The sequence below is a fragment of the Pecten maximus genome, chromosome 7, assembly GCF_902652985.1.
Source record: "Pecten maximus chromosome 7, xPecMax1.1, whole genome shotgun sequence".
In the NCBI taxonomy this organism is placed as follows: domain Eukaryota; kingdom Metazoa; phylum Mollusca; class Bivalvia; order Pectinida; family Pectinidae; genus Pecten; species Pecten maximus.
Window position 1 is genome coordinate 7507029 of NC_047021.1, and position 14219 is coordinate 7521247.

The 14219-nt window shown below is 34.1% G+C and overlaps 2 protein-coding genes across 2 annotated transcripts in view; one reads left to right on the forward strand and one right to left on the reverse strand.

Annotated features, from left to right (window-relative positions):
- Nucleotides 1–1150: 1150 nt before the first annotated feature.
- Nucleotides 1151–13327, reverse strand: LOC117331479 (probable cytochrome P450 CYP44). Its single transcript, XM_033890207.1, has 9 exons — nucleotides 12895–13327; nucleotides 11792–12029; nucleotides 10794–10987; nucleotides 9656–9851; nucleotides 8643–8817; nucleotides 8174–8340; nucleotides 7507–7585; nucleotides 6833–6992; nucleotides 1151–5931 (listed from the first exon to the last, which is right to left on the reverse strand). Exons 1-9 carry the CDS (start codon nucleotides 13136–13138, stop codon nucleotides 5777–5779), a joined length of 1608 nt encoding a protein of 535 aa, XP_033746098.1. The 5' UTR covers nucleotides 13139–13327; the 3' UTR covers nucleotides 1151–5776.
- Nucleotides 13328–13533: 206 nt separating this feature from the next.
- The window catches only part of LOC117331024 (cortactin-binding protein 2-like), a 59035-nt gene continuing 58349 nt past the window's right edge, over nucleotides 13534–14219 (forward strand). The window contains exon 1 of the mRNA XM_033889617.1: nucleotides 13534–13816. Within this exon, the coding sequence (XP_033745508.1) occupies nucleotides 13742–13816 (75 nt within the window). The 5' untranslated portion in view covers nucleotides 13534–13741. The remainder of the gene's footprint in view (nucleotides 13817–14219) is intronic.

Here is a 14219-nt window from a genome sequence, read left to right on the forward strand (position 1 = left end):
ATATGACGTTTGGCCACAAACAGAAACGCCTACAATCGTGTAGTAATCAATGTAACCTCAATTTGAACAGAAAAAGCAGTCTTGGTATTCATGTACATCATATTCTAGCTGTATGTTGGATATACTGCAAGAGTTGTTAGAAGACAACATTGCTTGGCAAGTGGGTTAACAAGTGCAATCAATGATTGCGAAAGCTCACCGGCGGCAGCAATCACACAAGGCATTCATTTTTTTATGTATGTATAAGCATGTCATTTTAAAATTGTATGTCACATAATATATCTCCTAGACCTCTAATGGATGTAAAAACCAAATAAGAAGGGTGTGGACTTACAAGCTTTCCAAAACTAACCCCCAAAATCTTTAAAGTGGGTTTTTGTGTCAAAAAAGTTAAGTCCACAAAATGGTAAAACGCGAAAAAATCACAATTTTTTTTCTGATGATTTTGCCATAACATCACTCCTAGACCTCTAATGAATGTATAAATCAAATTAGAAGGGCATGAGGTGTATACTTTTGGACTTACAAGCTTTCCAAAAACTTACCCCAAAAACTGTAAAGTTTTGGGGTGGGACGCCGACGCCAGGGTGACAGCATTTGCTCTCGGTTACTCGTTACCGGTGAGCTAAAAATGAAATTCAGAATTATTTTCTTACCAGTAGGTCAAAGGTTACATTCAAGGTCAGCAAATATAATACCTTGTATGTAGAAAGGTCTTGTAACAAGGAACACTCGTGTCAAATATGAAAAGCCCTGTTCTGCACGGTTAATATACTGAGGCAGAGGTTAATGTTTTTTAATAGAAATGTCAAAGGTTATGGTCGAGGTCAGCAGGTCCAAAATGTAGTACCACTGGAAATGTTTTGTGACAAGGAGTATGCATGTCAAATGTGAAAGCCCAATCTCATAGTTAACATACCATAGCTGATTTTTGGCTAAACATAGGTCAAAGGTCACGATCAAGGTCAGCAGGTCCACAAATAAAACAAAACCTGTAGTCAAGGCTTTTTTATTTATCGAATATTGGTATCGTACAGACGATTAAAAATACTGAAGACATTTATGTCTTGTTATAATTACAATATATAAACTGTGTGTTTAGATAGAGAATGGTGAACTCAAAAGGGAACTGAAAACACAAACAATCATGTTTAGTTTTACTTTGATTTTATTTAACAACACAAATCTGCATACAAGATTCAGGGTATGTCTGTTCATCTGATAAAACTGAAAATATTTGATTGTCAATACACCCAAGATATCACAGAAAAATCATTATAAATGTATTTATTTTATCAGAAAATGTCTACAGGGATGTATTAGTTTTGTTATAGTAACATTATATATGTATACTAAACCATAGGCATATGTATTTAGTACAGGGAATTGATAGAACAAGGCTGTTCTATGGACAAATTAAAAAAAAGAAACTTCAAACCTTTCATTTGGACATGTATCTGGAATGATTCATTAATTTATTTTACAAATGAGAATCTTGAGCTATTGCTGTAGTTATGAACCCTGATGACCAGATAAGATTCATTGATGTAGGTGATGGCCAATTGTACTTAATACATAGACCATATCAGAAGCTAATTTTAACTGACAATCACATAAACTATCTCAATATATAAGGCCAAGTCTGTAATTAGCTTAATTTTATTACTCTCTATCAATGAGCCTTCTTTTGTGACCAGGTTAAAAAGTGAAGCTTTTCATGAGCACATTAAAATGATCAAGCAGTTCAATGTCAGAATTACTTATAAATGAGGCCATACCAATTTGATATCTTGTTCTTAAGAAACTTCAAAATTACAACAGTAGTAGGTACTGGTCACAAAAATATTAATTCATGAAAAATCAAGGTTAATAAGTTGTAATGTTTCTGTATCTGTTTTCTGAATTTTTGAAAATATTAGTGGTACATCCAAAGAACAATAAGTAAAACTAGCATGCTTTGACTAGTTTCATAGATCATTATAAGTCTTACATCATCATTATAAAGTTAACATATTTATAATCATTTTCAGGTAAGCAAATCTGAGAAAAGTTCAAAAACAAAACAATAATCATCAAGAACAATAATAATATATATTTTCTTATCAGATCAAAAGACTTATAACTAGTACCTAATACTTTTCTGAGTATAGAAATGTACATTGAAACTAATACTTTTCTGGGTAGAAATTCAAGATTTTATCTATTATACTAAATAATAACATGGAAAAACTAGAAAAATAGCAACAACATAAATAAACTGATTATCACTGAACCTGTAGCCTGATGTTGGATCAATGCATTTCCTGGTGACATGATTGAGGTTATATAATTAAAAATGTACAACTGTTTGAGACCACAGGACCAGACACCAGGAGGACTATTATGGTAAAGATAATAATACTGACAAATTAATTGATACAGTACAGTAGAAGATGATGTGGGTAACTGAGGCTGGAATCTGATAAACCCTCCACACTTATTCATGAATCAACAGTTTGTTAATACAACATACCAGTAAATCATATACATTCGAAGGCATGTCGACATATCACAGGACATACATAACCGGGATAACGTAGAAGGGAAATAACTCTCCGTACAAATCCTGTTCCAGTACAACACAGAAACTAGAAATAGTCTCTTGATTACATACAAACCATTTAGTCAATCTGCTTAACCTCATAAAAGTAAATGTAACTGTAAAATCGAGCTATGAACCGGAAGTAATGTATTGCATTAATGATCACAGGTAATCATCTGAATAATTATATATACTGGGATAAAACACTAGTATATAATTATATATACTGGGATAAAACACTAGTATATATAGAATGTAGTGGTAACTGGTTTATGTATAGGAGATGGAAGGGAGGATAATATCCTTCCTCATTAAGTTTCCTCCCCACATTAACATACAAAAGTATAAATACAAAATGTATCTTCAAATCTTCAAAAGTTATCTTATGGACTTAAAAATCCCACAAACAATTTTTAAAATATTTGTAAAAAATAATAGACTAGGAAAAAATGCTGATATGTGATTTTGGCAATTTTTTAAAACTTTTAAATTGATCTAAACAAGCCACAGTGAAACTGTTAGAATGGTCACTTCAGTAAATACCAGGCAACATGTATGTTTCTTGCTGATCCCTGTCACACAGGGTACAACTCCTTAACTTCCGTATCACAGTAGGGAAGTAAAATACTACAATGTAACCTCAGAGTAAAGAAACATCAGACCACCAGTTTATATATGACCGGATTAACACATAGTTATACTGAACAACATAAAAATGTCATTGTTTAAACATTTGTAGTTTTCATGGCTGAATCATGAAAATGAATACAAATTCAGTTGATCTACTATATTGGGATATCAACCACAGTTTGTACCACAAAGTCATCCAAACAGCTTCAAACCACTAAAACAAGTAACCACAAATATTTCACGTTTTAATGTACATTTCATATTTATGGAAATTCCAATCTTAATGAATCCTAGTGAGTAATCAGATTTCACAAAAATTTATAAGCCGTTGTTCATTCCATATTTAGATACACCTTGACTTTAAACCATTTGATTTTACCATTTGTATATACATGTAATATTTGCACCAATATTTGATAACAGCTTTGTTATTTAAAGAAAAAACTGTGTTTTAATGCTGCATATCTATCCCCTATATATGAAATAAATACAGTAAATTATGCACAAATGATGAGCTTTGCCTTTTACAGGAATTGTGGTTTTTTGGGGTTATATAGCTGTACAGTATGGTGTTAAGCTGCTCCTACATAGATATAAATTATCACTATCATGCTATCAATGCAGTATTTCTCCCAGTTACAGTACAATAAAGTTCCACATCCATTTTATTTCTTATCAAGGAGAGCACCGGGAAATATGCGGTGAAGATGTTGAGATTATGCATGTTGTATCCTATAAAAAACACGCTTAAAATAAAATACAAATCATATATGATGTATCCATTAAAACACATAACGAAGGCAAGGGTGTAAAGGTCAAGTTTAGCATTGGGGCTATCAAACAGTCAAGTAAGTCATACACTATGATACAGACCTATTATTACAAGTCATACACTATGATACAGACCTGTTATTACAAGTCATACACTATGATACAGACCTGTTATCACAAGTCATACACTATGATACAGACCTGTTATCACAAGTCATACACTATGATACAGACCTGTTATCACAAGTCATACACTATGATACAGACCTGTTATCACAAGTCATACACTATGATACAGACCTGTTATTACAAGTCATACACTATGATACAGACCTGTTATTACAAGTCATACACTATGATACAGACCTGTTATTACAAGTCATACACTATGATACAGACCTGTTATTACAAGTCATACACTATGATACAGACCTGTTATTACAAGTCATACACTATGATACAGACCTGTTATTACAAGTCATACACTATGATACAGACCTGTTATTACAAGTCATACACTATGATACAGACCTGTTATTACAAGGAAATTATCAATTAAAAGTAAACAATAAATCTCGCATGAAAGCTGTTCAAATTAGACAATCACAAACTTACTTTCTACACACAATACTGATAGATTTAAGATCAAATGCTCTATCAGCATAACCTGTACAGTTATGTACTGAAATGACTCCTTTTCTAAAGACAATCAAGTCCAACTGAATCAATACAACATAAATCACTCTCTACAAAAATAATATTTGCGTTTTGGTTTCTTAAAACAACCAACAACCTCTTTATTAGGAAACACAATATTATGTATAACATCAGTCTATTTAATAGACTACTTAAACACTACATTTCTTTAAATTAAATGAATATAGTTATGGAGTGTAGTGTGATGGTAAAAACGGTATCACATTTATCACATGGAATTGGTTTGAAAAGAAACAGAATGTAAAAACATATCAAACAAGAGTTTTTTTCCAAAGTAATCCTTGATAAAATTTCATCACATGAGATAACATCTGATTGAGATTTTTAATAATATGTACTGGTAGGCAGAAATTCCTCCATCAATGACAATCCTTTACATTCCTGTCAATAACAACCCTTTTTAATTCCACCCTCCCTTTAAATTCCCCCCTCAATGACAATCCTTTAAAGGTTTTCTCCCTCAATGACAATCCTTTAAATTTCTCCCTCAATTATGATCTTTCAGACTCCTCCCTCACTGACAATCCTTTAAAGGATTTCTCCCTCACTGACAATCCTTTAAAGGATTTCTCCCTCACTGACGATCCTTTAAAGGATTTCTCCCTCACTGACGATCCTTTAAAGGATTTCTCCCTCACTGACAATCCTTTAAAGGATTTCTCCCTCACTGACGATCCTTTAAAGGATTTCTCCCTCACTGACGATCATTTAAAGGATTTCTCCCTCACTGACGATCCTTTAAAGGATTTCTCCCTCACTGACAATCCTTTAAAGGATTTCTCCCTCACTCACAATCCTTTAAAGGATTTCTCCCTCACTGATGATCCTTTAAAGGATTTCTCCCTCAACGACGATCCTTTAAAGGATTTCTCCTTCACGATGATCCTCTAAAGGATTTCTCCCTCACTGACGATCCTTTAAAGGATTTCTCTCCTCCCTCACGACGATCCTCTAAAGGATTTCTCTCCTCCCTCACTGACGATCCTCTAAAGGATTTCTCTCCTCCCTCACTGACGATCCTCTAAAGGATTTCTCTCCTCCCTCACTGACGATCCTCTAAAGGATTTCTCTCCTCCCTCACTGACGATCCTTGAATGACACTGTAACTGGCTTATCTGGTACCATCAGCATCTGAAATTTCTGTTCCAGCTCATCGCCTTCCCAACCAATGGTGAATTTCCGAAGCAGTTTGGATAACAATACATACATCTCCTGCTCCGCAAATCGTCTCCCTAGAAAGTCCAATGTTAGACACAAAATAAAACAAGCACAGAATAAAACATCTCTAAATACCAACTGTAATCTACCTGATAGATAATTATAAATGTACAAATTCTGAAATATATCAAACCCCATATTCATCAGTTACACATTATCATATCATTAAAACCACCATTAGACTGATCTTTTCTATGCTTTCTCTTCTTTCCTCTTAATCATTTCATAACAAGAAAAACCTTTATAATTAAACAAAGATCTAAGAAAACTTTCAAAGAAATATTGACAACAAATTTCAACTGTCAAAATCAAATATGGCCATCTGTTGACCACATTGTTTTCTGGATCAGATAATATATTGAATGTGCACAACTTGGGATCGAGGGAAATCTACTCATCATGTCTGAGAAAATCCTTAAAGCACTTCCCAAAAAAAGTGATGACAACCTTCACTTGTCAAAATCAGCGACGGCTACCTGTTGACAGTTTCCTTATATATTTACCTGTTAGTATCAATAAAACTTTAAATATATCTACCTGTTTGTGCAGATAAATACTTCTGTGACAGTGAAGACATTAACATAAGCCATGCAATATATAGGAACTACATTAACACAGTTTACTTACTTGTTACAATTTGACTTGTGGACAAAAACTATGAATGATAATACTGATCTTACCATGAAAGCTGGTTCAGTGTTCTTAATTTCATAAATCAGAAAAGCTCTAGTCGATATAAGAGACTTTTAATTTACATTTCAGTGTTGATACATAATTTATTTTTATAACAATCTGGAAATTTTATAAATAAGGAAATCAATTTTGAGTGTGATTTCACCTTTGTGGTTGTCCAAACAAAAATCAGAAGCAACAATATTGGTCCAAATTTAAAAAAGAAGTCCAACTAAACAATACCTGCACACATCCTTGGCCCATGACCAAACGGTGTCAGAAGATAGGGGTGAATGTTCAGAGCAGACCCATCCCTCATCCATCGCTCTGGTTTGAATTGCTCAGGGTCAGAGAAATGTTCTGGTGACCGGAACATCACATATGGGACCAGCTCCACAATCGTCTACAGATCAAAGTATGTTACTATAAATCCTATCATTCATTCTCACTTACACAACATTTACTCCAAGACTGAAGGGATATATCTATTTTGATGGATTTCAAATTCTTCTTAATGATTTGATCAAATAATGTATGTTTTTGTATTTATTTATGTTACAGTGATGTGTTTATCAAAGAACCAGTATATGGCATAGGCGACTTAACCTTTAGTACATCTTTATGTATCAAAATGATGTACACAGATTTTGAAATTTATTCCAATAGTTTACCAAAACAAAATTATGTTTGTTGGTATGCAAAGAAAAAGACCAGCAAATCAAGGACTGATCCTAAAAACAACATGCTGCTTTGCTGCATACTTGCACTTTGAAATCTCAAAACATGTATTTTATTAAGAGTTAACAGGAATAAGGTTTCTGCAAAGTTAAAGTAGATTCTTGATGTCTAATTAACTGTTTCATGATGATTGAAACAGGACAAGGATTCTACAGTTCCTGTAAATCTGACAAACTTACCCCTGCAGGCACCTGGTATCCTCCAACAACTAGATTCTTCTGTGGAATTCTTTTGATGTCCAGGCCAATAGGATAAAGTCTGTGAAATATACAACCAATGAATAGCAGTATTGTATTATATATGTCCAATGTTGTGTTAACTTAATATGTTTTTGTGTGCGTAAAAAGGGTTAGCCCAACACAGAAACTCCTCCAATGGTCTGATTTAAAGGAGAGCATTGTTGACATGTTTTGGCTATAGGGAAGCCATCATTATTCAATTCATTTCATTGACTTTAAGCTTTCAACTCATCAGTACATATAACATAGAAACAATACAATAAATAGAACTTTCAGAACCAGTTAGAATTATCTCCCCTTAAAAAATTCAATATTGAGGTCTGTTTGTTAATGCATATGTTGACAGAGAAAATTCAATATCGAGGCCAGTCTACTTTTTGATATTTTAAGGATAAAAATTGCTTGACACATGAAATTTAATGGAGGCATTGAACGTCCCCTCACCAGACATGAACATTTAGGTACATCCCTATTTCATAAACAAACAAAACATTCCTCACTAAACCTCTTTTGTCTCACTCGATATCAATCTTTCATAAAAAACCCATAAACATTGCTTTTATTTTAAGTTTGTTGTTGATCATGGATGTCAGCTACATTGGTATACCTTGAGGATTCCTTGACGCATGCCTTTAAGTAAGGCAAGCGTGCTACCATATCAGGTGTGATGGTCTCGCCCTGTGGAATGACTCTACACACCTCCTCGTATGCCAACTGCTGTGCATGAGGGTTCCTTGCCAAACAATACAGCGCAAAGATTACTGCTGGCACAGTCTGCAAAAGCAAAGTTTTACATTGTGATTTTTTTGTAACAATATCAAACATTGAGACAGGAGGTGTCCCATATGTTTTTTTTCCTTCTCAAAAAGCATTAAAATACAAACTACCTGGTACCCATTCCCAGACAATAACACTACAGCTGGAAGGACACTCATATGTAAGTTTATTATGATCTCACGGAAGGGTACAGAGTATATATTTTTAGTTCAGTCCACCTCCTCACTGAAACAGAACACACAATTTATGTAATTTTTATAACATGAAACCTTTAAATTCCTGTATGATGAATCCCTTACCGTGTTTAATCCATCTCCAAACAGGGACAGTGTTATAATGCTGATGTCCTTGTAGCTGAGTTCCTTCCTGCTGAGGAGGTAGGCTAGGAAGTTATACTTTGTCTCATCCATCTCACCTTTGGTCACCAAATCATCAATCTTTTGTGCAGTGTCATCCACTAACTTTTGACCATTCCTGTGTGAGTTTCATACATGACAAGACATTTAGATGAACAAGGGTATCCCATCAGATGTGATATTTTATACCAAAAAATGCACAGATGAATTTGTGTATATTGAATATGATGGGTATTTCAAACAATAGAGTGTCTACACAAAGTTTAACCAATGAAAAGTATAGAAAATGAAGCTCAGACAAACTTTTCCTTTGATGTAGGTCAAAGGTCAAAATGTAGGCCAGTGACCTACATTCGAAACATGAAAAGACTGCTAAACCCAGCTGAACCCATGCCCAAAGAATGAAGTTACAGTGACAAGTAGTGTATACGTATGATATAGGTCAAAGATCTAAATGTAGGTCGGAGTGATCTGATTTTCTTGTATAATGTACTGCATCCTATTTAACAAGTTTGAAGTTCCAGTGATAAATAGTGTACGAGATGGAGTTAAACAAGATAAAGGACAGATAGACAAAACACAAAAAGTAATTCCCCACAGCTCTTGGTGGGGCTCCAATAAACCATATTTACTGCTACCATTTGTCAAACAAAATGTTACAAAAATTTTTGGCAATACATCAAGGGATAAACACAAAGGAACTGTTAATCACGAAGGAACTGTTAATCAACAACAGAAAAGAGAACCTAATAAGCATTATATCAAGGCCTAAATTTAGGTGAAATCAAACATTCTTCAGCGTTATTATATCAAGGCTTTAATTTAGGTGAAATTAAACATACCATGAAAATCTGAAGAATTCTCTTTACATAGGTAAATTCAAGAAAACATGTTTTCTTCATAAATGCAATCTCACTATTAATATAATTGTAACAGAAAAAAAAAGGTATATTTACAGGAAAAAGAAATCTTCTGCGTCAACAAGCTTCTTCCATGTTGGTGTTGTGAACAGTGTGTGAAAAGGAACAGAAAATGTTATTTTGGTAGAGAGAGCAAATATATCATTGTTGGCTGTTATCATCTTCTCGGTCCAAGATCCTGGTCCCGATTCCAGACAGCCAAGACTTGTCTCAAAACAGGTGCTGCCCGAGGCTGAAACCATAAACATTTCCTAACTTAAAGAATAACAACAATAAAAGTCAACAAGAGTTTTGTAATCTGAACATAATGTCAACTAAAAGAGTAACAGTAGCTTTATGTCTTAATTCTGTTTCTTCATTTCTGTATTTTATCACCGATTATTTTCCAGTTACAATATAAATGTAAACTTCATGTACTTTACAATTGTCAAACTAGAAAATGTCTGTAAGACATAAATGCCCTTTCTGCCACTTGACACCCTGAAACAGTTTGGTGAGGATTGCATCAGCAGCTCCTGAGATAAGCTAACTACATTGTATCAGGGCGGGAAAGGGACGCATTGTGACGGAACAAGGCAGACATGGGTATCACTATATGACTCCCCCCACCCCCCCCCTCCCCAAATTTCATGGCGGGGGCATAAAAAGTTATCAACTTATATTAATCACTTTTACTGGTCCAGATGGAAGTGCATAAGGGTCTTATTGTGGGAGGAAACAGGAATACCTGGAGAAAACCCATGTGGTTATGTAGGTGACCCTATACCTTATTATGTCTGATTAGGGAATCAAACCCAAGCTGCCTTGGTGATAGGTGAATGCCACCACTGTGCCACCATGGCCTACCAGTTATTTTCTGGTATCAAAGAAATTCATAATATTGTCCCCAGATGCCACCATTGACCAGAATAATATGAGGTGTTGGATCCGGAAAACATGAATAGTTGATGCGTTTGCAAGAAAAAATAAATCTAAAACAGTTGGAAAAATAAATTCTATCTTAACTGTTACAACAATTAGTAAATTTGGAGAAATATCACAACCGCAGGAGACACATCATTAAGTCATAAAAAATATAATCTTTCAATTTGTCTTACTTTGTATGCATTTTTTTAAAGAAATATAAATAACTTAACCTTATGATCTGTGAATGATTTTCTCCAACCTTACTTACATTCTAAATTCCACTTTGCAAGTTCTTTCCTGAAGTTGTGTACATGTCCATCCTTGTTACGAAGAGAGTTGCTTACTTTGTTGACAAATTCCTCAGCAACCTGCTGAACATTTGGGAGATAGACAGTGACCTCCTTGGGACGCATCATCATCTGTTGTACAGCACTCCTTAGTCTGTACCACTCATTGCCATTCCTAGACACAAAAGCATCTAATTCAAAGTACTGGAGATATAAAGTATGTATAATCATTATAATCTATAACAATTAAATATTGGACAAATCAAGTACTAACTGTTTTGCCCTAGTCTCCTCTACATTTTCTAGTATTTATATATCCTACCGCTGTTTAATTTACTATCTCTTTACTGTTTTTACAACTTTGTAGTCATTTAAACATTTTGTAATTGTCAATTTTTTTTCCTAGTTGAGGCACCATGGTGCCTATTAGTAAACACAGTACATTTAAAACTACTTATCAACAAACACAATCATTATTTAACTTTAAAAATATTTTCCACAACAAAAAAATTTGCTTTCAAAGTGTGTTTAAATATATATTCATAGTCATTGATGCACTGCATTGTTCACTTCAATATAAGACTCAATAGGTCTGTATCACTCACAAGTCATTCTCATTATCTTAGGTAAGACATCCTTGTTTGAATTTTCTACATTAGAATGATTGCATATGATCTCCAACAATTTAACAAGTTAGCCTAATTAGAGTACACAATAATCACTTACAGGTACAGTACCTTAAATTTATATCAGGTAAAGTGAAACTAAGTACATTATGTAGGTATATAGAAACAATTGTGAGTTTGATTACTATTCCGTAGTGTTATGACAAATTAATTCTACATTAAAGCCTTCAATGTAATATTAATTGAATGAAAGGTTTTACAAATCTTAATGGTATAATCTCTCTTCATTATTTATTTTTTGACTTAACATGATTATATATTTACTAAAACATTAGATATAATGAGCCACTTACGTGTTTCCAAGGCCAGGAGACATATTTTTCTGACTCCTGTACAATCGTGTTGTATCCAGAAGTGGAGCTACATGTGGTATCTTCCCCTCATTCTGATATACAATTTTAACATAGTCTGGATCAAACAAGCGGACGGCGGTTACACCAGCTATAGTTTCTTTCATTATGGGGCCATATTTCTGGTAACGGTCATGTAAGGCACCTTGGAAATGGTCTATGTTAAATTTTTGAAATGGTCCTGAAAGTAAAGAGATAACTAGTAAAAGCAAATAGGCTAGATATGACATAGTCAAGAATTAAAGATAAAGATACCAGATTGACTTTTAATAGAAATATAGTATATACCTACAAGGGGAAAAGACACAGGACAGCTGCAACACAAGTGTAGATAGTCTTAACTACTTTCAAAGATAAGAAAGTATCTGCATTGATTTTCTTGCAAGTATTGTGTTATGAATTAAATAAATGTTTGATGTTATTTGCATTACATACCTACATAGGAACCGATATATCAGTTGTTATATTATATTTTCTATCATATATAATGTCACAATTTACAATGCTCAGTCTTTTTGTTAATCTTTAAAGTACTCAACTGATCATCAAAATCAATAACATTTGATTGCTTGGTATTTTTCACATGATCAGATGCAATTTGTTTTTAAGGTAGATAATTCTGATCCACCTGTATTAGTACATTCACAGTCCAGGTAATATTCTTCCATACTAGGAAGGTCTGGTGAATCCCTAAGATTTGCTATGAAGATAAACTTTTGCTTTGTTAGTAGCTAGTTAGAGCTGAAAAGCTCTAATGGTTTTAACTGTCAAATGATTTTCCTCTACAACAATACTTACTTATATATAGCTAGGGGGGTAAATCAATACCTAATTGTACATATGTCAACTAAATAGGGCATCAATAGAGTAAGCAGTGGCAAAAGAGAATAAAACCGAGAAAAAAATACATGCAATACCTTCTTTGACTATTATCGAATATGATTTTTTTTCTATTTGGGAGTGGTTGTTTTTTTTTAACTAGCATTTATGTAACTGCAGTTCTAGCTTCTTGTTCGATGAAATATTGGCGAGATAATTATAATAACCTCTGTATTGGTGCAGTGTTCCCAAGAAAGGCAGACCTTTGGGTCCTGGGATCTCGTCAAAGGGCTTGGCATTATCATAGACACTATCAGCAGCTGGTTTTTCAATGTCATTGTAATTAACGCTTATTGTTGACGAGCTTCGGAATAACGGTAAGAGTTTCCATGTCCGACCTAGTTCGAACGGGACTGTGTTGAACAAGCCAAGTAAACGGGGACCACTAGAGATGAGTATGAAAGATGCCATGACGAAAATCCTGTATTTACCACCTTTGCATTAGGGAAATACGTCAATGTATATTAAGAAACATCTTGTGGTTGATATCATTATCGCGAATACTAAAAATGATCAGAAAGCATCCTCCTCATATCTACAGGAAAACTTGTAAACAACAACTTCCGAGAGCAAAGTGGTGACACTTGAGATGTAGAGCTACTATATTACCGGCTCCTAGTTTCGTATGTTTATGCGTAAATAAAGAATGACAAGGTCCTTATCAGCTAACGTCAATTTTCTTCAGTTTTAAACAATATTTCTTTTGATTTGGTATCCGTTGTTTTTCAAATACTGCTGAATACAACACAACAATTTTCCCAAAATAAAATACGAAACCTTTTCTTCAAGCACTTGTGTATCTTGAGTCACGTGACCATGATTAGGATTAGATTTCCCGGACAATGCGATAAACCGTCTCGTTGATGAGGTTTGACCGTCCAATGTAGCTGTATACATCTCTGGGCTTTGACACTCATTATTATCAAATGCAAATCCAAAAATGACGATCTGATTCGAGAATCGGAAGTAAAGTCTTGGAAGAATTGTGAAAATTGCCACTTTTACTCGTCAAATATGGCGGCGAGAAATGTCAAACAGGCTGCGGGGTTATACGACCCCGCGGAGAAACTGCAGTCAAACACATTGAAGGTAAGCGTATCACTTAGGATGTCTATAACTAACACACAGCAGAAGTGTCTATTTAGCGTGTTCTTTGTACTGTTAAATAATCGACTGTTGTGATTCGTGAATAAGTTGTATACATTGGCCATGGGATGCTTGTTTTACCATGGCTTCTTATCATCTGTATCAGTTTTTACATCTTTCCTTCGAATGAATTAGTGGAATGTTTTAGATTATTTGGAATGTATTAAGCTAAACTAACCCTTGTTTTTTGTTGTTATAAATGTTATTTTTCGTCAAGTTTAATAAGATCAAGTCAGCAGTCGAACATCTAATTTATGGTTCATCAGGAGCCTAACTTTCTAACACCAAGCTTTAATATTCGGAACAACCGTGCAACATTTTTTCACAAATATTATTTGTATAATTG

Coding starts and splice junctions, on each gene's coding strand:
- LOC117331479 (XM_033890207.1), bottom strand. CDS start 13,138: ATGGCATCTTTCATACTCATCTCTAGTGGTCCCCGTTTACTTGGCTTG. Junction 8,341..8,642: donor TTGGAGATGGATTAAACACG/GTAAGGGATTCA, acceptor TTGCTTTTGCAG/ACTGTGCCAGCAGTAATCTT. Junction 7,586..8,173: donor TGCGTCAAGGAATCCTCAAG/GTATACCAATGT, acceptor TATATTTCACAG/ACTTTATCCTATTGGCCTGG.